We start from the raw sequence: 26,821 nt of genomic DNA on the forward strand, positions 1-26,821 counted from the left end.
CCTTGAATCTTTACATATGATCAACAAGGTCATTTAGGAATAGTACTGGTGAATCTGGAGGTCTATAAGCTGCAGAAATTAGGTAGGACTGACGGCAGCAGGTTGCTTTTAAAGACATTTCCTTTAGGTTGATAGCGCAACAGCCATGTTTTACATGCATCGCCCCCCCCCCCTCCCCAGAAGGCCTGTCACAATGAAATACTTGATAGCCGGGAGGTAAAACTTCTGTGTGTCATCAATGTCGTATCTTAGCCATGTTTCCGAAATTACAGCTACATATATGCATCATATTCAACTAATATAGCCTCAAGTTTTTGTTTTGTTTACAATACTACGTGCATTCATGTTTGTTAGTCTGAGTTTTGGCCACTAGGAGCTGCAAGTCAAGGTGTTTGTGAGCCGCTCTGATGGTCTGGCCTGCCAACTTGCTGCCTGGAAGCCTGGCCTGGCAGTTTCACTCGTGCATTCTTGGCGTCATCCCATGGATACAGCGTTCCATCCGTCAGCAGCTTATCGTTGAACAGAATTACTGTTTTGCCTGCCTTTTTCTCTTGCTTGATGCTTTCCCATAAGACCTTGCGTTTTCTGAGTGTGTTGCGGGAATAATCACTTTGAAGGGATATGTCTTCGCCTTTAATTTTGTAAGTATTCTTCGAGACTGTTTTTTTTTACTATAATCTTGGAAAAAGTCGACAGGTTTTATTTTCCCTGGTTAACTGATCCTGTGGACTCTTCCTACAGAAGAACATGAGACTGCAATTTTCTCGGAAAAAACTATCATGAAGTACTTTTTTGATTGAGATCATCGTCGCTTTCATCGGGTTCTTCTTTTACGCCGAACACTAGCAGATTTGACCGTCTACTTGTATCTTCTAAATCATCAATCTTGTTCTGAAGAGAACACACAGTTTGTTCGAGGGTGTTAGTTTGAGCTATATGTTGTTCAAATTCAAAAAATTTAGAGCACAGATCATTGACTGTTTTTTGAAGATTACCTTGCTTTCTAAGGGCTGTTATTTCAGATGTTTTTTTTTATCCTAACCTTGCACCAACTGCTCCTATAATTCACGAGTGTATGGTTTATCAGGGCCAGGATTCGACTCGAAACCGCCACTGAGGAACAATTCGCACACGTGATATACATCAGAGGCCATTCCTAAGCACTTTTTTGGGCGCAGCAAAACAAAAAGTAAGAGGTAATCACTCTCAATGCCAGAGTAATAGCCACAAATCCTAAACAAGGCAGAAGTGACGGTTGCCAGAGATCAGTGTCTACAACGTCGGCGATCCGGTAACGATCAGAACTGTGCAAGGCAGAAGAAGGGCGACATGCCCACTCGTACATCATTCCTAAGCGTCATCATGCCTTGTGCCATCATGCCTAGTCTTGAAACCGGCCACGCGTTCTAACTTGGGCTGGCAGGTGCAAGTGGCCGCGTTCTCGTGTTTCAACTGTATCGCGCAGGGCGAAAGAGCATCAAGAGGACGATTTCCAAAGCATAGCGCGAGGGGCGCAAGGATGCGGTGATTGCTTAGTTGTGTGAAGTCCCGAACGCCACGGGTTCGAATCCAGGCCGTCAGTGTGCTTCTTTATGCTTACCTCTCCACCCTTTGTGGGACAAGCGTGGGTTTTCGTTCACGTAAGAGTTATAATGCTAACGCATTAAAAATAAGGCTTCACTACATGCTTGTATGTGGCGCTGCCCTTGTTAGTCGCGGTCACACCATTTTAGCCGGTGCACTAATGCACGTGCAGGCCGCAGCCTTTCGTTCATAATGGACTCCGCTCACGTTTCTCTGCGCACGGCCAAGTATTCCCTCCTGGCTACTGTGCGCATAGCTTTTTGTGCCTGTTTTATACTCGAAAGCAAATGTCGTCTTCTCTTTGGGTGTCAGCATTGTGTAGTTGAGTTAAGCGCCCAGTAAGGCAGCAAAACTCGAACCACTGTCACATCTTAAAGCGAATTGCTTTGTCTAGTTGGCTGTTGTGATAGTCTCCTTCAGACGACCGAATGAAGGGAGAGCTCCGAGAGGAGAGGGTTTCGTTGCGTGTCGCTGGGTCGAAGGAAAATCCCGTAGTTTAGCGGCGAATGAGACTTGTCGCGTCCGTTGTGCAGAATTGGCAGCGTTCGCTTGGCTCCAGGGAGGAGTGTTGCGTTGGTGTGCGCTGTAGCAGCAAATGACAATCTTTTGGCAATCCCACCATAGCGTTCCCTCACCCAAGTAGAACTGCAAGTAGGCCAACGTTTGCCTCGGTGGCACGTACGCTGAATTTCAGTGATCCATGGACACTGACAGATAATTCAGCGGGATAAGGAAGCTATTCCTTTAGTTGGATAATTTCGTTCCACCTTTTCTGCGTGTATTTTGTTAACAATAACTCAAGAGTGCTTCGTGGCTTTGCAGTTGCAGTTCTTGGAAGAATCTAGCGAAATAAATGCACGCACTATCGCATCGTGGCCATACTTCAATGGAGGCGAAATGCAAAAACGCCTGTCTGCTGCTGCGCTGTGTAAGTGCGCGTTGAAGACATAGCCTCGGAGCTGCTCGTATTCAGGTCGCCGCAAGGAACTTGGTCGAATGTGTTATAGAGTATTCCGCATTTTAGACCACTCTTGTAATAAGAGCAATATCTACACCGTGATTGCATAATGACTGCTGAGGTTCCGACTGAGTCAAATGAATTCTCGTAATCTATGAAGGCTATGCATAGGGGTTGATTATCATCTGCGCCACCTGATTGACAGTGTGCACCGGCCAGAACAAATATGCACCAGCCTGGGTATAAAGCAGGGGTAATAGGCACCGATGTGAGCGATCATTCTAGCACATCTCTGTGCCTTGTTTATAAACACAAAAGTCAGAAATCGGAACCTCGATTGTTTCAAGAGATTTCAGAGACCACTTTAAACACATGTTGGGAAAAAAATACACGATACAAGTTGGGAAAAAGTTTTTCAGGAAACGAGCACAGCTTCTGCTTACAATTTGTTTCTAGATCAATTTTTACAAGTTTACACAAAGTGTTTCCCGCAAGAGGTTTTTCGAAGCCGAAAAAGAAAATCGTAAACGTTGGATTACGCTTGAGCTCTTCAGTAGGATAAACAATAAAGATAACTTGCACAAACAATTCCTGAATACACGTGACCTTGACACTCTGAAGTCATACAAGTCTTTTCGAAACAAACTGACAAAAGAAATTAGATGTGATAGATAACAATACTTCTATGATAAATTCTCTTCTTGTGGAAACAGAACTGACCTGACATTGAAAAAGCTCAGCCAGATAATAAATCCTAGTTCCAGTCAGAGTCAGCCGATAAAAATTAAATGGTAGAATGAGGAGCTAACTGGGACCTCTTTAGCTAATACATTTAATGATTATTTTGTAAAGTCAAGCTTTACTAATAGCGATAACTACTCATTGAATTATACGTAGACAGCGAAAGATAAATCCCCCTTTTTGAGTCTCGTGAGTGACGCTGAAGTAGTTTCAGTCTTTGTAGGATTTAACAATAGTGCTAGCTCCGATGCTGATGGTCTGAAAATCAAGCCAGTAAAGTATGTGCTGGGCTAAATGTCAGCATGTTCTTAGCCACATTTTCAACCTCGGCTTGTCAAAGGGGAAATTTCCGAAGCGAATGCAGGTAGCTAGTGTGACAGCTTTGCACAAAAAAGTAAACAAAAACGACATAACGAACTACAGAGACATATCAGTGCAGCCAGTTTTTTTCTAAAGGACTGGAAAAGACAATATTAAATAGAATGTTAAGTTTTAGCGATAAGCACAGTTTACTAAACTCGACACAATTTGCCTTCCGGAAACATCTATCAACAGAACTTGCCCTATTGACGCAAAAAGAGCTCATCCTGAAAGCCTTCGAAGAAAAATAACTAGCTTTAGGAATATATGTTAACTTCTCAAAAGCATTCGGTTGCATAAACCATGATATACTCTTGAAAAAACTGGAGATATACGGCTTCCGTGGAACCACCCTCTCACTCTGAAAGTCATATTTGGCTATGGTTCTTGTACACCAGCGCAACGGCTCGAAGCCGAACAAGGAAGGGACAACAACACAGCGCTGAACTAATAACAGAATGGTTTTATTCAGGACACCAGGGCGTAAATAGGCGCTGGTATCGCAAAAAAGCCGAAAAATACATAGAAAACATCAAGTTCCACAGGCTAATCATTGTGAGGATGCGAAAGCTTTGCCGATGCACGTAATATAGGACATCAAGAATTCGTGCTCTTTCTTCGAGATAGCAACAGAAGGGGTGCTTATGCATTCCGTACCTATCCTCATGATCTCTGATGCCTCAATTATCTTCTTGGTAAGCTGGTCTTTGCTTATTGGTACAATTTTACTGTTCTCGAACATAGTTCGGCATGAACAGTCACGGCAGTGAATCCCGATATGGTGGACGGCATTTTTCACATTATTGTTATGCTCCTTAAGTCTTTCATTTAAAGAACGACCACTTTGGCCAACGTACGATCCACCACATGGAAAAGTAATGGAATAGACCAAATTGTCTCGGCACTGAACATATTTCTTCTCATGCTTATTCCTGCACACGGGAACATCGCGACGTGTTTTTTTTTTTTTCAGGCCGATGTACACGCGCGCATAAAGACCTCAATATTACAGGGGCTGAAAAATTGAGGACTTTATGCGCGCGTGTAAATCGTCCTGAAAAAAACATGTCGCGATGTTGGTTGGCAACTATGCAGCTCGTGGCGAGTGCCGCCGCCGACTCTTGTTTTGTTCTCATGCCTCCGCCTTGCGCTTGCTTCGCTATTTGAGTCTTTCCTCCTCAGCTGCTCTCTGCGTTCGCTCTCTTTTCATCCTCAGATGCGCTCCTTCGCTCGGCTACGCCGCCGCTCAACGCAGGAACGGGCGGCTGAGAGCTGCGCTATAGGGTTAATACGAGTATACAGAAAACCAAAGCAATGTTCATCTGTCCAGGAACCGAACAGCAGTTTACGATTGGCAGCGAGGCGCTGAAAGTGGCATGGGAATAGCTCAACTTAGGGAACGTAGTGGCCGCAGATCCGGATTGTATGAGTGAAATAACTAGAAGAATTAGAATGTAGTGCAGGGCGTTTGGAAGGTTTCCTCGAATCATTAACAGCAGTTTACCAATATCTCTCGGGAGAAAAGTATACAACAGCTCTATTTTACCAGTACTTATCTATGGGGCAGAAACGTGCTGGTTACCGAAAAGGGTTCAGCTTAAGTTAAGGCCAACGCAGCCAGCCATGGAAAGGAGAATGATAGGTATAACGGTAAGAAACCGGAAGCGGACAGAAAGGGTGAGGGAACAAACGTGGGCTAATGACATCCTAGTCGAAATCAAGAGGAAGAACTGGGCTTATGCAGGGCTTGTGATACGAAGGCAAGATAAGCGCTGGTGCTTAAGGGTAACGGAGGGGATTCTAAGAGTAGGCATGCGTAGCAGGGGGCGGCAGAATGTTTGGTGGGCGGATGAGATTAGCAAGTATGCGTTGATAAGGTGGCCGAAGTTGGCACATTACGGGGTTAATTGGAGCGACATGGGAGCGGCCTTTATCGTGCAGTGGGCGTAGTCAGGCTGACGACGATGATGATGATGATTAGTCACTAGCATCCATCCAAACGTAGAAATACGGCTGCAAAAGAAAGCTGTCTTCCACAGATGCGTAGAAATTGAAAAATTCTTGCTGGTCCAGGGCTGATACTCGGCACCAGCGCTAACTCTCCGGAGCAGTTGCTTTGCATACTGACCCAACTGGGACGGCTAATGGAGCTGCCTTCCTGGTTAGCTTCCTTCCTGGCTAATAGTTAGTCTTTCTGGTTAGCTCAGTTGGTAGAGGGACGGCCCCAGGGAGGCAGTGGTACCAAATTCATAGCCCGGACTACGACCAATTTTTCTTAAACGGCGACTTGTCTGTGAAAGGTGTATAGGCTTGTTTTTGCAGCCGTATGGCTGTGGGTGGGTGGACGCTAATGATGCCTTCTTAGAGCAGAGTTCCGAGGTGGTTCATCGCTTACCGTTCTGACAGCCTCTCAACCCAACACATGGACAGCATGCAGATTAAGCTGTGCTGAGCAGCCCATGGGCATGCCGTAAGGTAACAGCCCTGCGGACACAAGGACGGAGCGCTAATTCGTTCTTTATGCTTTCGCTGTTCCTTTCCGGTTATCATTCCGCTCTCTGACCATAAAACTTGCAGCTGGGGAGCACAAATCAGGCACTGCGATCGTAAGCAGCAGAGCGCGGCTTTTATAACCGGGTCCGATGGTCATGTTTGCAGGAGAGGCAGCTGGAACAGTTCTTCTCACTTTTCTACCTGTCCATCAACGCGGGGAGCCTGCTGTCGACGTTCATCACGCCGATATTGAGAGGTGGGTTCTACCCTCCGCAATGGGCGCCACAATCGGCGGAGGAGATTGCATAACTGCCTTGTGGTGTAAACCGCACCAGTGCTCCTCTATCTGGGTGCCTCATCTAGTTTTGTCAGTAAATTTTATTTCAAGGAGCTCTATCTATAACTGTTTTATCTGGAAGTTGTGTATTTTTTGAAGTGCGCCCACCCCTGTAAAAACCCCGGTTGGGGTTGACAGTATATCGAAAAATAAAAAATAAAATAAATCAATTACATCAAAGCAGAAAAGCTGCAAATGGTATGTAGCAATATAAGGAAGAAAAAATTCACTTAACCGTAGGTGGGCTCAGTATGCGAGTTCTTAGAGCAGACGGTTTGACTTGTGTTTTTTTATGATAGTGGGGATCTCATGTGCAAGCCATAATATTTATATTATGATGAGTAGATAACAAGCGCTGAGTATAGGTAGTGTGAGGCGCTGTGTAGAGGCAGGAAAACTAAGGGTTTGAATTTCGTCAGTTTAATGGAATGAGTCAAATTTCACGCCAGTCTGTAACAGCGTTTCGGTTTTATTAAAAAGGCATCTGTGATAGCTGGGTTGATAATGGCGCGCAATATATAAGTTCGATATTGCAACAAATAACACGCAAGATGCTGTGGTTCGTCAAGACAGCTGCTCACGAACACTTAATTGTGTTCGTCATCCAAGGAAAACGAAGTGAATGGAATCACCTATAAGGGCACCCCAACAGACGGGCGGACGATACTGAAACAGGCTGAGAACACTATATAGGTTAGACAGAAGGGAATACGCGGCACCGGAGGAACACGAAATAAGAATAAGAGGAATACATACACATACTGAAGAACAAAGAGTCGATGCAATCTACCTAGAAGACTATGAGCCACAATGCGCACACTGTCGCATACAGGCTAACCTATACCGCTAGCCTATACCTATGCAAACAACACATAAATAGAAACGATAATAGAACCGACGGTTCAGCGGTGGCTCAGTAGTTATGGCACTCGGCCGCTGACGCAAAAGACGGGGGTTCGATCACGGCCGCGGCGGTCGAATTATGATGGAGGCGAAATGCTCCGGGCCCGTGTGCTGTGCGGTATCAGTGCAGGCTAAAGAACCCCAGGCGGCCAAAATTTCCGGAGCCCTTCACTATGGCGTCCCTCATAGCGTGAACCGCTTTGGGACGTTACACCCCCCATAAACCAAACCAAAGAACAGGAAGGGAGACATCACCAGTGCTGCATACTTTTCCCCAGTGAGGTTTCCGTCGATAAAGTAAGGACCTACAAAACGGCCGTCATAAATGCCACACCAAACATTTGCTGACCATATTACTTGGTGCTTGTGCTGGCGTAGCCAATGTGGGTTCTTGTCGCACCAATAATGCGCATTGTGCAAATTGACATTGGAGTCCCTGCAGAATTGGGCCTCGTCTGTCCAAAGCACTTTGTGCAGGAATTCCGGGTATTCATCACATTTAATTTGGCAGCAGTTGCAAAGTTTCTGAAAGTCAATCGGCGTCAGTTCCTAGTGAAGACACACATCATAGGGGTGGTAGCTGTGTCTTGATAGTGACCTCAAAACTGATGCCGGGCTGGCTGCGTACGCGTTGGCAATTTCCCTGACACTTGCTTTTAGCCTGACAGAAACGTACACCAGGACATCAATGTCAAAATCGTCGGTTGCGCTTCCTGGTCTCTTCCGTTTCTGAACATGACCTAATCCAGTAGACTTAAATCGATTAAATATCGATGCGAACGTGGGACGAGTCGGCACACGACAACCAGAATGCTGGGCAGCATACAGTCTGGATGCAAACTCCGCGTCCATTTGCGCGCTCACACAAACGATCACAATGTCCACCTTCTCGGCCGTGGAGTATTAGAGTTGCGCTGGCGCGGCCATTCCCACTGCCACTGTAATAGCCTTGTCAGACGCGCACCTCCAAGACAAGCACCTGAAATGCAAACTACTGCGCTCTGTTGGGAAACTCAAGCTAACACACGCTAACACAACCGCAAGAACAGCTGCCCGGTAGCACACAGCCACTGCCGCGCAAGCCCTCCTTGCCACGCTGACAAAGCTTTCCTTTTTCGGACGTGGTTACTGATGCGCAGTGATTATAAGAAAAGAGATGAACCTAGCGAGTAAATGAATTCATGATGACGCAGAAAAACGAGCCCATCGGGCAGCCATACCGGAAGTGGCGCACGCACGCACGCACGCACGCACGCACGCGCGCACACACACACACACACACACACACACACACACACACACACACACACACACACACACACACACACACACACACACACACACACACACACACACACACACACACACACACACACACACACACACACACACACACACACACACACACACACACACACACACACACACACACACACACACACACACACACACACACACACACACACACACACACACACACACACACGCACGCACACGCGCACACGCACACGCACACACAAGCGCGCGCGCGCCTGGAGATGAGTCCATTAGGGTTCTCAAATATTTGCGACGTTCCCGTAACTGACGATGACTAATTTTCCTTACTCCGAGCGTCGAAGCAGTCGATGACGCCGGCCGTGGTCTAGGCTGAGCGCCGAGGTTCTCTAGCGAGGAAAATTACCACAGGCGTTTCGAATTGGGCGCTGCATTGATTACGACACTTCGGCAGCGGACGCTTTGCTCACGCCATACTTCCGGCTCTCCTCGTGCGTTCAGTTTCGGTCGTGTGCGGGAAAAAACGTCGGATTTCTTCGCGCTGCAGGGCTCTAGAAATTGAGCTTTTCTTCGTTTCAAAAACTGATACGACATATTCTTGCTCACGGCATCAAACTTTCAATTGGGACTAACCACCATGGTACGATAATTAAAAGTTAATTAGTGGGTTTTGTTACTCACCTGGATAATTAAAGGGGTTTTGCAGCATATTGTGTCCGCCGGTTCAGAGAATGTGATCCTATGCCTAGGATAGGAAAGTAATAAGTATTAAAATGCCGGCAACCGACTGTGTAACGCGTCGTGACGTTGGCCATGCGTCGACCCGGGGTTATGCCCTACTCTACACCACCCCAGTTCGGCCCGTTTGTGGTGGGACGTGAGGCTTGTGCTTTTAGAGTGCACCCCGGGCCTGCTGGACGGCCCATAGTTGATCGTCCTTGTCTGAAGACCGCACTGCTTTTTGAAGTTTGGGCGGGTATGTACTGGATGTAGCTTCGGTCGGTACCCTGGCGCAGTCCCACATGATGTGCCATAGGTCCGGCGGACCCACTGCACAAACACTGCACACACCACTGGGATAGAGTTCTGGGTGAAGCACGTGTAGCACTGCCGGGGCGAGGAGTGACCCGGTCCGTATCTGCCTTAGAATGACGGCCTCCTCCCGACTGAATGCCGGGTGGGGAGGCGGCTTTGTCTAGGCGGTCACACTTGGCAACTTCGCCATAACGGGTCACTCGGTCCTTGGTCTTGAACCACCACACGGAACGGTCACTCTCGGCGCGGAAGGTAAGCGCTCGCGCCGCCGAATGGGCCGTCTCGTTGTGGTTCGGTGAGGGTGCACACTCTCGCGTGCGCCGGGAACCACTTGAAACGGATGGTGCTGCCGCGGTATTGGAGCTGGAGATTGCCGATGATGGCGGCCGCCGGCGCGCACACTCACCCCTTGGCAAATTTGCGCACGGCGCTCGTGTCCGTGCGCAACTTCTGTGCACCGCAGGCTCGCTGCCGTTGTCTTGGTGCCGGTAGCTGCCGCAACGACAACTGCCGCGAAGCCTTCTCGCTTAAGCTTAAGCGAAAATAGAGCAAAAGACGAGGACATCAAGGAAAGAAAACAACAGGACCAGCGCTATCCTTGTATTCCGCTGCGTCCACGTACCAGGCGTGCGGGTCTTGGGCGTTTTGCTCGGTGAGGGCCTTGGCCCACGCCTGCCTCCGTTCTTGGTTATACTCGGGGTGCACGCTATTCGGGATGGGGTCCACGTGGATGTGGGCCCGCGCCTCCTCGCTGATCTGGCACGGTTTCCGACTGGGAGCTCGGGGGTCGTAAACCAGGGATGCCAGTATACTGCGGCCCGTCATGGTGGTAGAGAGGCGCTCCATTTGTGCGGTGAGCTGCGCCTTGGCTATTTCTTCTAGGGTGTTATGGACTCCGGGCAGCAGGAGCCGATCCGTACTCGTGGTCTCCATTAAGCCCAGCGCCGTCTTGTAAGCCCGTCTGATCAGCGTGTTGATCTTGTTCCTGTCAGTGACCTGCCAGTTGAGGTAGGCCGCAACGTAGGCGATGTGACTGATCACGAACGACTGGACGAGGCGCACGAGACTGTCTTCACGCATGCCCGCCCGTCGTGTCGAGACTCGGTGTATGAGCCGGATGGCGTCCATTGCCTTGGTGGTAAGTTTGTTGATGGTCTCGTCGTTGCGGCCGCTCTTGTTTAGCAGCAGGCCCAGGACTCTGATCTTGGGAACTTCGGGGATGCGTTGCCCCGATGCAGTCACGATGTTCTTGTGGTCGCACTCCCGACGGGGAGCGCGTTTCCTAATTTTTTTTTTGCTATATTGAACCCAGTATTTGTGTAATTTTTGAAAGTGCATGTTCGCTGAAACACCTGGTATGTTACGTGTTCTATCCATTTCATGTGTGCATGAAAGACGACGCCGAATGAGTTAAAGCGAACCAAAATTTCTATCATGTGTATTATTAAGTAAAAGGGCTGCTGATATGGTTAGTTTAAAGTTGGAAGGCCGAAAGAAACTGCTTTAGATTTATTAGTATTGACAAGTCCCTTTGATCTAGACCATCTGTTTAAAGAGGGAAGAACACTGTTTCTTCTTTTTAATAGATTATCTGTTGATGAGTCAGTGAGTAAAAAAGCTTGTGCCATCAGCATACAGAACATATCTAACACCAGAAGCGATTTGAACTATGTCATAAATACATATTATATCAAGAAACGGACCTAGAAGGCTCCCCTGGGGAACTCAGCATTGTATATGCTTCAAATTAGATCGGTTACCATCAATAAAGACAGCCTGTTTACGCTGGCTTAGATACGAGCGAAACAGGTTTAGAAAAGATCCGCGGAATACCGTAGCTTTCAAGATTATGAAGTAATATTTCGTGCTTTAGTCTTAAAATATACCTAGTGTTATAATCTTGTATTCAATACCCTCTAAACTAATTTCTTTCCAAGCTGACTGCCAGTTAATAAAGAGTGTTTATTTAAAAGGTTCTGAGCTCTTTTAATTACAACTTTCTCTAGGGCCTTTGAAAAATAAATGGTGAAACGGAGATTGGTCGGTAGTTAGACATTCCGTTCTTGTCTCCTCCCTTAAAAATAACTAAAACCTTAGCATTTTTCATTCTTGTGGGAAAAATGGGAGAAGATATTGAGAAGCTGAAAATATGCGCCAAATAAGGCGCAATGATGTCTGCTATAAATTTTATCCGTCTTATTTGAAGGCCGCCATACTCAACAGAACGAGTTGATTTAAGGTTCATTAAGATGGAAAACACTTCCTCGCAGTCTGTAGGATAGAAGGAGATAGGCTCATTGTTGGGGTTGTTCAAGGAACTAAGGGCTGCATGAGAACTTCCCGTAGGAATAAACCTCGTGAGAAAGTTATTGAATTCGTCCGCAAGAGGAGAACCAGATAAGGACTTGCTATTGATTTTAATCTCTCCCACATTCATAGCTCCACATTTTTTTGGAAAATCATTGTTCAAAATTCTCCAAAATCTTCCGGGATCATCTTTATTGTTGTTAAGTAAGCGTATTTGTTATCCCTGTTTTGCCCTTTTTAGTTCATTAGTTGAGTTATTGCAATATCATCTAAACGCAGCTAGGTCTACAGTTTCATGGGTGCACAGAAAACGTTCGAAAAGCCTATTTTTACAGTTCATCAGCGTAAGATGAGGAGAATTAACCCATGGTTTTCGGAATTTAACGTTTTTAACTTTTACCTTCAATGGAAAACATTTGTTATAGAGAGGTTTTAACAAGTTCAATAAAGGTCATAGCACTCATCACGTATAAGGCAATCAAATATTGGCCTCCAGACAGTCGCTTCTACTAATGTTCTAAAGAGGGATAAGTTTTCGTTAGTAATACATTGATATGAAACCAGGTCACACGCAGCTGGAGAAGGAAGAGGCGTGAAGCAAATATCGCACAGGGATGATGAGATTAAATTATTCCAGCTCAGGCCAAAGTGGTCTGCACTCCTTTGTTTCGAACTAATTATAAACGTAATTCTAGTGGGCGTTGTGGTTATACTTAAAAACCCGTTTGAAGAAATTGTTTGTTAAAATTAGTATTAATACTTGAGGTTTACATAACATTAATGTTGAAATCACTGCCGATAACAACAGGACGCTTTTCAGCACTACAAAGTTCAAAGTAACTATCAATGAATTTCCAAATTTCCGAAACTTACCAATATTTCAAGACGGCGGTCTATACACCACAGAAACAATCCTATCTGAAACCTTCACTGTTAGCACTTCGTACTCGGAAGACATGAGAGAACAGGCAGGCATCAAATCAGCTTTATGAAGTTTTTTCGCGTAAAGAACCACGCCGCCTGCTCGTGACCCGTGGTTTATATGAAAAAGTGCGTAACCAGGAAGGTTAACCATGGCCGTCACATATTCGGCCTCAGTTAATAAAATCGCACCAAACATGTGTTGCAGGTTTTCAAGAAAATAAATGAAAATGACAAACTTATTTCGAATAGATGGAATATTCAGTTGTAAAGCCGAGAAGCTGTTGTTCAGTTCAGGGCAAGTTGATGTGGAAGATGTGGGTTACAGCAATGCATTGCTGACGACTGTTACAGAGTGACAGCGGCAAGAACTGCCGCAGAGCGATAGCAGCGAGACCAGCTTCGCAGCGAATGATCCAGGCCGTATCTCCTTCCTTTTCTCCACTAAGTCCATTGGAATGCCGCGCGAACGCATAGTTCAACCGCTTTGCCGATTCTTTGGTGGCAAGAAGACTGCGAGCACGCTTAGTCGTGTTTTCAGTGATATACTGAGCGCTAATAGAAAGCCACAAGGCGTGCTTTTTGGCCAGCCATTGGTCTCTCAATTCTTGACGCCCGAGGCGAACAGTTATGCTAGGGGTACTGTCCTTCTTGGCAGGCAGCCTATGAATCGAGACGGTGTCATGAGCAAGTGCCTGAAGTGACTGTTTCGATCGTACTTCATTTGCATTTGCTAAGAAAATATTCTTTTCACTTTGAGTGATACCGTGAAACTAGAGATTTAGGCACCGACTCCGCCATTCAAGGTCATTGATATCCGCCTTCAACTCAGCCAACTCTTTATGCGTGTTTCTTTGTTCAAGCTTGCCAAGCAGTGCCTTTTGATCCACCGTTTCTTTCTTCTGAGCGTCAAGCCTTTTCTTGAACTCGTCGAACTCGTTAGAGATAAACACAACGACGTTTTTTTTTTTTTCAATCTCATCGACTTTTCCTGGTTAGCAAAGAAGTGAGTCCAATTTGCTAGTTATGTCAAGCAACATAGATTTTACGTCCCCATCTTATGCGTTCCCACTACCACTCTTTGTGGCACCGCGTCTGCATCAGGCACGTTTGCAGGATTCTTTGCACGGCCCCCTTTTGCTCTTCAGTGTTTTTTCCGAGACACAAGAGCAAGCACCAATCTGAAAATCCAACTCGCACTCGCTACAACTCAAGTAAGGTACAGTTTCTTCAAGCAACACCCTGCGTACACAATAACGTGACATACTGAGACGTGTCGGCATATACGGAACACACAGCACTGAAGATAAGTTTGACAGCACTATCGTTACTGTGAGGGCAGAAGTAGAAAGGGAACTAACCTGCAAACATAGAAACAGACGTAGTACAATCAGCGTGATTTGTCGCGAGCTGCCGCTGCTACCAAATGCGAGGAAGCGCCCACAGGCACAGTCCAGGAAATACTTGTTGTTGGGCTAGTTGGTTAGGATCCATGCTAGCAGCGCACTGAGAACGAGGCACAAGAACAAGAAGTACGACGGAACGAGGCGCTGATGGCGCCTCATCCCGTTGTACTTCTCGTGCTTTTGCCTCGTCCTTAGTGCGCTGCTAGCATGGAGTCCAGGGAAGCTTCCAAAGCATCGATTACGGCGCCGCTGGGCTTCGGGCTGGATGTAAAGAGGCCACGGTAAATTAAGCCGCCAAAATTTCAGTGCTGCACCAAAAGGGGGGCAGTCCACGAAAGCAGGGGACCCGGTAGTTACTGAGAGTTTCTCGAAGGACTGCCTGGCATCATATCACGACATTAATAACCATTTTAAACTAGAAAGGAGCCTCTTCCCCCCCCCCCCTCCAGGAAAAAACCTTAGATAAGGAGCAGGAGACCACATGGAGGCGACTCCCAGTGATTACAACCCGGAATGTACGCTATGTCGCGAAATAGCCACTTCCGATCACATAATGTGGAACTGTAAGAGGAGCCGCGACCGGGATCTCTAATACAAGTTCCTACTCTAGCTCGCAATGGGAGTCGGTGTTGGTCAGCTCAGACCTTGCTGTTAAAACCCGGGCAATTGAACGGGCTACTCAGGTCGCTGTCAGCCATGGACTGATAGCAACCTAGCAGATCATCTGCGTTTTGCCTTTTCTGACGAAATGTTTTGCAATCCACGAAAGCGGTTCCAGGCTCGCACCCCAGTTTCCCGAAGCTAAAAATTGAAGCCAACTGCAAACATAGAAGAAGACGTAGTACAATAAGCATGACTTGTCGCGAGCAGCCCCTGCTGCCAAATCATTTGGATTAGTCTAAAAAAATGGAATCATTCTGGTGATGCTCGTCTTTGTACTGTAGTAAATCATGAGAAAATTTGGCCGCTTGTCTTTCCCATGTAAGTAGTCTTTTAAAGTCATATTGTTGAGGGTAAAAGTTGCGCCAAATTTTTGCATGCCATATGTTCGAGCACCTTTGAGGGATACTTGGATAAAAAAAAATCAGCGCAAAAAAGACGACCACAGCAGGAAGGCACCACAAACACCAGCTCGCGAGCGTTCGTGGTTGTGGTGTCTTCCTCCTGTGGTCGTCTTTTTAGCGCTGCTTTTTTATTCAAGTATGCGTCACCAAATAGCCCAGCAACAAGTTTTATTGAACCTTTGAGGGAAGTCTTGCTGGATGTACTGAACTATAGTAGGGTCAGCAGATTTAAAGATTGGTGCTTTTTTCTCGCCATAGTCATGATAGCCTCGTCGAGAGTGCTTTTTGGTTGGAAAGTGGTGCTGCGCTCTTTATCAATTTCTGTCGACTTCGTCGCCGGCACCTGGCAAAATTCAGGCCTCGGCTTTAATTTTTTCTTATTAATTGCGATCACAGGGTGGGTGCGCACTCGATGGACGGGAGGTTGCTACTGAAACACAAGCAACATTTACTGCGGTGCTGCAATGATCGGGGCCAACAGGCTGGCCATCGTCTGCAGTTTGACTACATAGGAGGGGGTTTACTGGAGCGCGCCCGAATTGGTTGCAATAATTGAAAGCGGGATCGAAAACTGGGATCATTTTGTGACATCCGTACTGCTTCATGTATAAGTGGTCGCCGCTCGATGCTCCGCGATTTTTGATTTGTTTTGCTGCCCTCTATACACACTTCTTTCTGTCGGAGGTTTGTTAAACCAGTAGTTCTAATTGTTAAGAACAGTTTTTCAATTTTAGTAAATTTTAATGCGCACTTCAAGCAGCGCACCCCGGGTTTCAGCGGTGTCTGTGAGAAGCTTCTGAGTAGCATGTGTAACTGGCTCACTGGGTCAGTGGACACCTCGATCGCGCTGTGAGTCGGCGAAGTCGTCTGCCTACAAACTGAAGCGGTTATGTGCCTTTCCTATTCTCGATTAATTTCCTATTCTCGAAGCCAGCGGAAGGTTTAGACAATTCTGATTTTGAGGAAAGGCGCATAACTGGCTCCCTGGGTCAGTAGACATTTTAATCGCACTTTGAGGTACCCGGCGGCGGTGTCCACCTGCAAAAGCCGTGATTTCACACAATATTTCGGGCTTAGCAATGCTAAACCGCCAACCATTTTTTGGTATCATTCTTAGTTAGACATTTGCGTTGCTGCAAAATAGGGGTTTGAAACTTGGGAAAAACCTTGTCAATTCTCTGTTAATACTTTCAAATTTATAATCGGTGATTACTTTCCTGCTAGGCGGTTTGCCGATAATATGTGGCGATGTGAAGAAAGTTGCGATCGCAGATTTGTGCCTGCTGCATTATGGGGGGTTGACGTTACCCTAAATGGAGCAAGAAGCTAGTCAGAATGGATACGCTGCATTTCGATGCACTGCTGTGTTCGAGCCAAACGGCTGCTAAGAAAATCCCAAATGAAGTGCTTGATTCGATCACCCTGTCACACCCCTCCCCCCAAACGCAGGCGGCGTGACGTCATTTGCATACCATGGGCAAATCAGAGAAAATGAAAGAAATCAAGACTGATTTTCCCGTCGAAATGTAACAGTTTCTCAGCACTGGGTGTAACGAGGCACTCCCGTGAGATGATGACGACGACACAGGTTCCCACAATCGTTGGTGCTCACGAGGCAGCCTTTGTGGCCCCTCGAGCATGTAGACTCTGCCCGAATCAACACCCAAGCACTGAATAGTACTGGGGTTCCCGCTCCTTGAGAGGGCTTGTGGGTTGCGGGCCATCACTGCAGTGTCAGCGGTACTAACTTGTCCTTTTCAGTGAGCTGCGAATGGGGCGCAGAGACTGAAGCTGGAGACAAGAAAAACCAAACCAGTTACACTGGTAGCGATGTTTGTCATGGGGATTACATGCACACATTGTGTTTATGTGTTTGACGAAGAGGGAAATGCAATCATGCAGTGGGCTGAAGCCGGCGAAGCACAGCACCTGCAGAAGGACGCCTACTTTCGGGGCCCGATTATAGGTTGCCGGAGCACAAAGCGGTTCGGTCTTAATGCGGGAAAGACGCCGAGAGAGCTTGAGTCAGGCGCTGTGAATTTTGGTGTGTGATATGGCAGGGCGTCTTCTCTTTATGGCCACGCAGTGCAGCGCTGCCTGGGACAGATGTTCTGCTTCCCGTTGGCCTTCGGAGTGCCCGCTGCGCTCATGGTGCTGGCCCTGGGTAAGTGGTCGCCCTGCACAGCGCCGCCCCGTGCTACAACGGCTGCTCTGCGCAGTGCTCTTCGTGATTGGCAAGCCGCTCTACCGCATCGTGCCTCCGGCGGGCAACGTCGTCATCAGAGTGCTGCAGTGCATATGGGTGAGTGGCCGCCCACCTCAGACGGCTGCGCAGTGCACGTTTGCAGTGTTTGCAGCACTGGTCTGGAACAAGCGCCAGTTTCCCTGCAAGAAGGGCTCTCCCGTGCCTTCACTTCCCACTTGGCACTCAATGTGGCGGGGAAGAATATAAAAGCACTTCTCCTCGACTAGAATTCAGCCGAGTCACCCGGCGAAATTGCGTGGCAAATGTATGAGACCGGAAAGAGGAGGACAAAATATTATGCAACCAAAACCGCAATAGAGTGTCTCGCTAGTGAAAGAAATTACGCTGACGACCGTCAGATACTTTCTCTAGGTGTGGTTCATTCAATTATTCGGTGCTTCAGGCCGTTTCTATTGTAATGTTCAATACCCCACGAGCAGTATTACGAGAGAAAACACTGCAAGTATCAACTTTGCGTCTCTTGTGTGCGCACAAGCGTTTTTTACTTTGGGAAGCTGGCTGAGGCAGAAAACTTGTATTGTTCATTATTATCTTTGTAAATCTTAAGCGCAAGTAGCACCTATAAAATTTCAAGGCGCTGCAGCGACACCTGCAACAATTTTTCTATATAGGGTTGCAGAAATAAATACCATTATTGGTACAAACTGCCCACCGCCGCGAACGGCAGTAATTATGGAAGCCATACAAATGATCAAAATATCTAAAATTGTGCCTTATCTTTCAAATTGTCAAAGTCTGCTGATTAGGGCAAGGGTGAGATCATAGGCACGAAAAAGAGGATGCCATATCAGTTTTGGAAAAAGTCGTTCTAGACAAGCCTACAGCTCTGGCACCTTTTTCGGCACAAAGCCGAAACTGAGTTCACGAGGCAATGTCTTTTGGTGACATGTTTGACTGGCGATGGTGCCCAATGTTAACTGGTATTCAGCCACGGCATGCACTTAAGTTAGTTAGGTAGTTTCAAGAAAATTAGTATGCTTCATAAAACTCTTCCTCAGTTTTTTTTGACCGGGGGGTTGGCAATTTTGAGGTAAAAAGGGTAACCATGATATTCGTGTTGTTGCGCAACGTAAAATACTCCCTATGCAAGTAAGCTTTAAGCTCTATATTTTCTGATATAGTTTATTCGTTTTTACACTTTCATTCCGATCGGCATTCGTGAAATTTCCATGCCCATAGCAGTACTGCGATGCCTGTGAGTGCACCTCAATATGGAGTGTCTTAGCGTCAGGCATGTCAAAAAAAACCCGCCGCGGTGGCTCAGTGGTTAGAGCGCTCGGCTACTAATTCAGAGCACCCGGGTTCGAACCTCACCGCGGCGGCCGCGTTTCGATGGGGGCGAAACGCTAAGGCGCCCGTGTGCTATGCGATGTGAGTGCACGTTAAACATTCCCAGGTGGTCGAAATTATTCCGGGGCCCTCCACTACGGCACCTCTTTCTTCCTTTCTTCGAGCCGCCGCAGTGGCTGAGTGCTTTATGGCGCTCGGCTGCTGGCCCGAAAGAAGCGGGTTCGATCCCGGCCGCGGCGGTCGAATTTGGATAGAGGCGAAATTCTAGAGGCCCGTGTACTGTGCGATGTCAGTGCACGTTAAGAAACCCCATGTGGTCGAAATTTCCGGAGACCTTCACTGCGGCGTCTCTCATAGCCTGAGTTGCTTTGGGGCGTTAAACGTCCATAAACCAAACCGTCTTCCTTTCTTCTATCAGTCCCTCCTTTATCCCTTCCTTTACGGCGCGGTTCAGGCGTCCGCCGAGATGTGAGACTGATACTGCGCCATTTCCTTTCCCCAGAAACCAATTTAACTTAATTTGTCGAAAAAATTTAGAGCGAAGTGAGCATTATAGGCCGACATGCGATATGGGGCATTGTTTCACTCGATCCGGATTTCAAGGCCTGCCCTCAGCAACAACGGCCCATAAGTGTTTGCAGACTAAGGCCCAAAGTGTTCGTGCAGTCGTCCTGGCGCACCGGGGAGTACGCTTTTGTTATTTACGAGTGCCCGAAACAATGCCGCATCATGCATGCACATTTTCGTGGATAACTGCTCACGTCTTTAAAAGCTATAATGGGTCGAGTACGCATCCCCATAAACGCACCACCGAGTGCGCCACTCGAGCGCTCTGAACAGACCACTGACTGTACGATGTATTAATGCAGCTGTCTACACAGGGGACGCAGGTGTGGGAAACCAAGTTTCTGTTCAGAAATTGTGATCAGTGCTATTTCTCTTTACTGTCGTGTCGGGTGCGCATGCCTGCAGCCTGCATTTTTTTCTGAAAACAAATGACCGCAATTGACTAATCGTTTTTGATCGTGCTGATCAGTGGTCATTTTTGGGTAATTGCTGCTACACATAATGTGGACCTTTTATTGATGTCGCTCAAAGGACGGTGCCGCCAAGCATGCATGTCTCCGAATAGCTACTTCAGGCGGGGAATAATGAGCATATGCTTGCATTTATTTTGCCAATATTCTCGCTCAAGAAAACAAACTGAAATTATTCAAGCACGCCGCCCGAGTCCCTTACTTTGAAAAAAGTCATACCTTTGGCATTAGCTACAGCTATGTAATTTTTTTATTTGATACTGTAAGTCCCATCAGGGACTGTAACAGGAAGGGCTCTGAATGATACCGTTGTAGGGCACATGTTGGTAAGCAAACAATTTGAACAATAACATATGGCAAAAATAGTTACAAAATCGGTTAGAGAATTCAAGTTGAGGTACAAATAATAGGCGGCAAACATGATGACAAGCATACCAAAAAAAGGAAGTCGGCTGCAGTTAGTGTTGTATTTTCAATCTAGGCACGAACAAAACGGTAAAAATAAAGAGGGCAGAAAAGTATGGAAAATGAGAATAACTACTGGGAAACAAACAGGTGATCTATAACCAGGGAACTGAACGCATCTAATGATGAGCTGTTAGTAATATCTATGTCTAGATTGTTCCATTCTCGTGTAGCTCGAGGAAAAAATGAGTATTTGAATATGTCAGTACGGAATGGAAACTCGTTTAATTTGTGTGTGAGGTTGTGGCGGGTCGATCTAGTTTTTGTGGTCGTTATGTATTTTGGAGCGGGCACTTTTAGTTGGTTGTGTATTAGCTGATACATAATTTTAAGTCTTGCGAATTTTGCTCTGTTCTCCAGGGTTAGAAGTTCTGCACGTTTTAGCAATTGTGTTGGTGAGTCTGTAAGGGAGTGTTTATTATATACACATCTTAGTGCCTTTCTCTGCACCCCTTCAAGTTTTTTAATGAGCTTGTTAGTAAAGGGAAACCAAACGGTGTTGCCGTATTCTAGAATTGGTCTGACAATAGTTTTATATGGTAGTTATTTTGTTCCAGAGGGTGCTAGTTTAAGGCGTCTGTTATGAAGAAGACTTGTTTTAGTGCATTAGATGTGATGATATTAACGTGCGAATCCTATCTGAAATCAGAGGTTACTGTCACACCAAGGTACTTATGCTCAAGGACAGATGCAAGATGAATATTATTAAGCGTGTACTGAAAAGCTGATGTGTGTTTTTTCCTAGTTATAGATAAAAGAACAGATTTATTTAAATTGATGTCCATCTGCCAGTCCTGACACCACTGGTACACTGCTGTTAAGGCGTTATTTAAAACTATATGGTCATCGAAAGAGTTAATTTCCTTGTAAACGACGCAGTCATCTGCGAAAAGTTTAATATTCTGTGAAACACAAGCAGGTAGGTCATTTATAAATATTAGGAACAGTACTGGTGCTAGGACACTTCCTTGGGGTACTCCCGATGTAACTTTAGTTGTCGCTGATTTCTCATCGTTAATTTCAACAAATTGCATGCGATTTATCTTATCTGTTTCTGAGATTGATGTATTTGTGCTATTATTCCTGCTACCGTTGTTTCAAAACAAGTTTTCAGCGAGTGGTGGTTGAGTTTGTGCACTTCCTAAGAGGAAAATTTCATTACAAATCAAATTTTTCAACCGAATACAACTTGTTTAGCCCAGTGCATGTAAGAGATGCGTAGTAATGTCTTGCGCAAAAAAAAAAAACAATTGAGACGCATGGTTTATCGGCAGCACACGAAATATTCCTTAAATAGAGAAAGAAAGTGTTCTCAGAAAGTGGAGCTTTAATTTGTCGTGCAATCTCGGTTATACTACAATGCTCTGGGTGCATCATCATCAGCATCGCTACCTTGAAGTCCCTTGTGCAGCCGAACCGGGCACGTATCGTCGTTTTCGTTAGATAAAGGTGCAAAAATCTGTTTGTGCTATCAAAGTGTGTATCTGGATCAGCACGATAATGTGATGAAAGTGCTTGCTCAAAACGCGCATATTTTTTTGCGAAAATTGCCATGGAATCGAGGCATCGCTGTCTCCGCAGTGTATACGAAACACATAAAGCACCTGCCAGCTTTAGGAAACTCCAACAACTATGGCGCACGTGATGCAAATTAACTTGAGACACTAACAAAGAGCGACAGTGCACGCAAAGCTCAATTATAAACATTTGTCCTGATGTGTTCTCGAAATATGATGAGAACAAAACGCGTGTTGGACATTTTGTTTTGTTTGCTTTGAAACGAAAAACAGCTACACAAATAATGCCTGCTTCTAGTAGCGCTCCATTAAATAGCGCATTGGTGCAGTTGGCACCGTTTTTGCTACCAAGTGCTCATATGAGAGCGCAGGGGAAGAGAAAATTTCATTCTCAACCATGGCATGGCCTTTTCGCAGCACGCTCTGTCCCGCAAGGTGCGCTCCAAGGAGTCCAGGGCACACTGGCTGGACCATGCGGATGACGTCTTCGAGGTGAGACCAGCTCTGGCTGGCATAAAGCACAGCTTGATAAAATGCAGTGCATACGATAGCAGCGCAAAAAAAAAAGAGGAGACAGCGCTAAAAATTTATTGTGTCGCAACTATTTGTGCTGTCCTTCCGACAAAGAGCTGGCCTACATGCGCCCACGTAAATGATTCAAGACGCACAAAAGCATAACATGTTCTGTCCCTGTGGTGCCTCAATAGCATGGTCCAATTTCCCACCCGCTTTTGCGTAAATGACTGGCTCGGACAACGCGTATATTTGTGCAATAAAATCGCTGTCTTCTCGCTGTCGCTGTATTCGCGCTGCGCACTTTTTTGGCTGGCGTTGTTTGGTACAGACATCAGCCCCTTGTTGTCCACGCTAAAATTAAAGGCTCAGTGGCTGCCGAATGCGTATTGCGAAAGCACTACTTCACGAGGTCCAACCGGCTCATCGAGTTTTTGTGCAGCTTGACCTTGAATGTGACCTTGGGGAAAGCTAGCACAGGAACAGCCCACGGGATTCGAACCCGCGGCGGCGCGAACAGATCAGCGTCGCCGGCCACTGCACGAGGGCGCACCATGCTATCAGCGCAGCCGATCACGTCTCGTGTTGCACTGCAACACACACACTGTGCATGCGTGCACATCGTCGTCTTCACCAACTTCCATCTGCGGCGCGAACAGATCAGATCAGCCTAACCTCGACCTGAGTCTGACGTCGTTACCAGACTTGCCGACGACCCAGCAAAGCTAACTCATGAGCCAACCACGCTAAATACGGGTTTTCGCGCGTCTACTCGGTTTAGCTCCGTTGAAAACCCTGCCACTTTTTTTTTGCTGGCAAAATGCTCACCATAATTAGGTTCAGCATGATAGCGCTAAAGTTAGCGAATTAAGCCTACAAGTGAAGGGAAAAGAGGTGCTGGTTACGGTATACACGACTGTAGCCAACAGCCACCGAAACCAAGGAGTATAGGGAATGCATTTTTCTCCTTGGTTTCGGCGGCTGTTGGCTTCAGTCATGTACGCCGTAACCAGCACCTCTTTTCCCTTCACTTGTAGGCTTAATAGTTTAACGAGGGCCTTGATGCCACAGGTATAGGATAAGAGGTTTCCCGCCCAGCTTCCGCCCTCACCGTTCGACCACGTTCCTGCGTGGCACTCGCGGTAATACAGGACGTATAGTACGCCCGTCGCTATGGACGAGGAACACTCTCAGGGTTCGGTTACACTTCACAAAATACCCCCGGAAAGCAGAAGACTGGACAGCCGTCGCCGTAAGTCAGTTGGTAAAGCACCGGGCGCGAACTTTCCAGGTCGTTGGTTCGGATCCCACCGGCGGCATGTGGTTGTTTTTACTTACGCATTTATGAATCTCCCATTGATGAAAACTGCAAAAAAGACATCCCCTCTGCTCCTTCGTTTCGATGGCTGTTGGCTTCCGTCATGTAAAGTTAGAAAAGCTTTAAAAAAAAATTGGGTAGTCATATATGAACAGAACCGCCAGAGAGCTGTTGCAATAAGTTCGGCGCAGCTTGCAGCACAATTAAATGAATCAAGACTAATCCGTTGAGCTTTACCTCTTGGCGCTTGTAGGTTGCCTTGGAAAGCAGCCGGCTTGCTTTACCACCGGAGCGAGCGACGCACGAAAAGAGCCGCGTATCGCTGTGATCTCACTCTCAGGCACGCATTGCCGATACTTTTTCGCGTTTCGTGGATGACAGGTTACTGCGAACGAGGGCAGTCGCTTGCCATTACTCAAGTCGGAGGAAAAGCGCTAGGTGCGCGTGGCGAGCACTGCTCCGAGTGACGTCAACACGTGGGCGTGGCTCTACTGCGCACTACAAAGCTGTAATTCTGACCAGCGCAGCGCCGCAGCTAGTACATTTCCCCAGATGTAATGGTAGATATTGGATGCACTCAGGGGCTTATGGGGCTTCAGTTCTAACCGAATTTTTTTCGAACTGTCACGCACCGCTGACCAAAACAACCACCGGCCCCGGAAGTCAATCTGGATTTTGTCACCTACAGTGTCTTTTTCAGACTAGAAAAGACATTTTGGTGCGAACATTGCTAACTCGGGTTGGATTTCGCGGCAACGCTTATGCACCTGTCACGTAACACAAGGGGCCCCATCCCAGCACAAACTTTCAAGGCCCTATCGATGGCTGGCTGTTGCGACTAAAATTTCGATGCAATTACTCGCAATACATGACTGGTGACAGCTGCTGCTGCTGCGCAGTACACTGGAACGAAGGACAGCCTCATTGAGATTTTTCCCTGGCCGTTGCATATGCACAAAATGTAAAGGTTCTTGAACGGCAAACATTCATTAAAATATTTGTCCTCTACTTGCTAATTTCATGGCCTTTACGCTTTTCATATCAACGGCATGCACTGCTTTGCTGGTTCCGGACCGATATAGTTCGAGACTTCGTGTGACATTTGCTTCACTTAATTAATACGCAAAAAACATGAAAGCATTGGTATCAGTTATGTCTGCCACGAGTGAACGATAAGGGGATAGTTGGTATGAGATGATTACAACATATAAAACTGAGCAGTGCACAAGACACAGAAGAGAAGCAAACAGGACGAGCTCGTCCTGTTTCCTTCTCTCCTGTGTCTTGTGCGCTGCTCAGTTTTATGTTTTGTAACCATGTCTGCCACGATTTTTAAGACATACGAATACATTCGTTTATTTTTAAAAAAATACATATTTCACTTGTCTAGACAGTGTGTAGCGGTGTCTATAATACACAATGGCATTGCCAATGTCAATGGCAATGTAGTTATTGTTGCGTTTTATCCTTTCACAAAGTCTATGAGGAGGCCGCACTGCAACATGAGCCCCCCCACCCCCCGGAACAAAATTTCTGGCTACGCCACTGGATGTTACAATTTCCTCATTAGAACCGAACACTTACCTGCCATATTTTAAAAGTGAAGTAACAGATGCTGGTCAGTGATTGCGGTAAATATTGCTGGGAACCTCTTTTATAACGTCCGCCAAGATTAAAGTCATGATCGCTAAACAAGGAGAATTTTACCTAAAAAACCTTAACTTACCCAAAGTTTTTCCTGGAACACACCTTACGTATATGAAGCTCTGACGAAAGCATGCTGAAAAAATGTGTGTGAGCCCTTCGTTATCCTGCATTTAAAAAAGGCAAGTTAATTTTGGAGCGCAAAAGAGCACACCAAGACAGTCTAATCATAAGGCTTTGTAACTGTTGTTTGCAATATATATACTTCTCTCACTGAACAGCTCTCACATGTGTGTCCTTGACTGTCAGTGTCTTCTGAGTTGCTGTCTCATACCGATCTGTGCTCATCAGTTCTTGCGGCCCATACTACGAAATCTAAAGTTAGGAGCCACTTTATGCATGTCTCCTCTTTCAAGCGCAATACAGCGACAGCGCACATAAATGATAGAAATATTGCTTGCCTCCAAGCTACTCACCAAAGGGCAAGTAATCCACAAGGGAACGTTTCTTTGGTTTCACAACCACTCAAACACAGAAAAAACTTCACTCGGCGTAAACTAGGCCTAATCCCTGATCGCGGCGTCGCTTGCTGTGAGGAAGCGCGCCCTGAATTTTCCGAACAGATGGCCTTTTAATGTAGACTATGGACGCTCATTCGGCAATGACAACAAGCACAGTTTGGGAAGAAAAATGCTCTCAATAAGAGAGCGTATGTGCAGGGGGAGAAAAGCGCAAGCCATTTCCGTACCGGCTAATTGAAAAACCTCTGTTGAAGCCGTTCCTCCGTACACCACCGGTTGTGAAGGTAACTGACGGATGAATTGGCGATAACGTCTGTAGTAAAGAACAAGATGTAACCGCGAGCAGGTTATGAAAGGAGAAACATTTTCTCGCTCTCTCTCTCTCTCAATCTATTTCAATTGAATTTCTGACCCGCGCGGCTGTTGCGACCGTCGAGCCACATTTGCGTGTTCAGTGAACTCCTTCAGTTGCTTTATCCCGGGCGCTGTCGCCTGCTTTGCGGCGCCGGTCAGAGACATAGGCGCCTTGTTCCTTCATGCGTTAGTGAGGTCGGTGCTACGGTCGAGTTTGGTTTTGTGCGCGCGACTTTCGAAAGCGCATGGTGTGCAGCGAGGCCCGCACGGAGAGAATGGCAACCGCTACCTGCGCTCGCTTTATCGGGAGCCACCTCTCATTTCGGCACCGTGGATCATGAACAATGATTTGGAACCTGCTGTTGACGAAGCAGTCATCGGGTTTGGTCCGCACATCGTGGAAACCGATTCTGCAACAGTATGTTAACTGAATTTTAATGGTCTCACATAAATCAGCATGGAGAGGCAAGGCCATTGCGTTATAGCGGTTGGCTTTCGCGCGTTTACGTCAA

General features: G+C 46.6%; 1 protein-coding gene across 5 annotated transcripts in view; it reads left to right on the forward strand.

Moving 5' to 3' along the window:
* Window positions 1–26,821, forward strand: part of LOC144108821 (solute carrier family 15 member 1-like) — a 230,266-nt gene that overhangs the window by 118,925 nt on the left and 84,520 nt on the right. For all 5 annotated transcript variants that reach the window (XM_077642012.1, XM_077642029.1, XM_077642005.1 and 2 more), the window contains 4 exons: window positions 6,302–6,392; window positions 17,471–17,548; window positions 17,604–17,686; window positions 22,377–22,451. In XM_077642012.1, coding sequence (XP_077498138.1) covers window positions 6,302–6,392; window positions 17,471–17,548; window positions 17,604–17,686; window positions 22,377–22,451 — 327 coding nt within the window. The remainder of the gene's footprint in view (window positions 1–6,301; window positions 6,393–17,470; window positions 17,549–17,603; window positions 17,687–22,376; window positions 22,452–26,821) is intronic.

The sequence above is a fragment of the Amblyomma americanum genome, chromosome 1, assembly GCF_052857255.1.
Source record: "Amblyomma americanum isolate KBUSLIRL-KWMA chromosome 1, ASM5285725v1, whole genome shotgun sequence".
Lineage (NCBI taxonomy): Eukaryota > Metazoa > Arthropoda > Arachnida > Ixodida > Ixodidae > Amblyomma > Amblyomma americanum.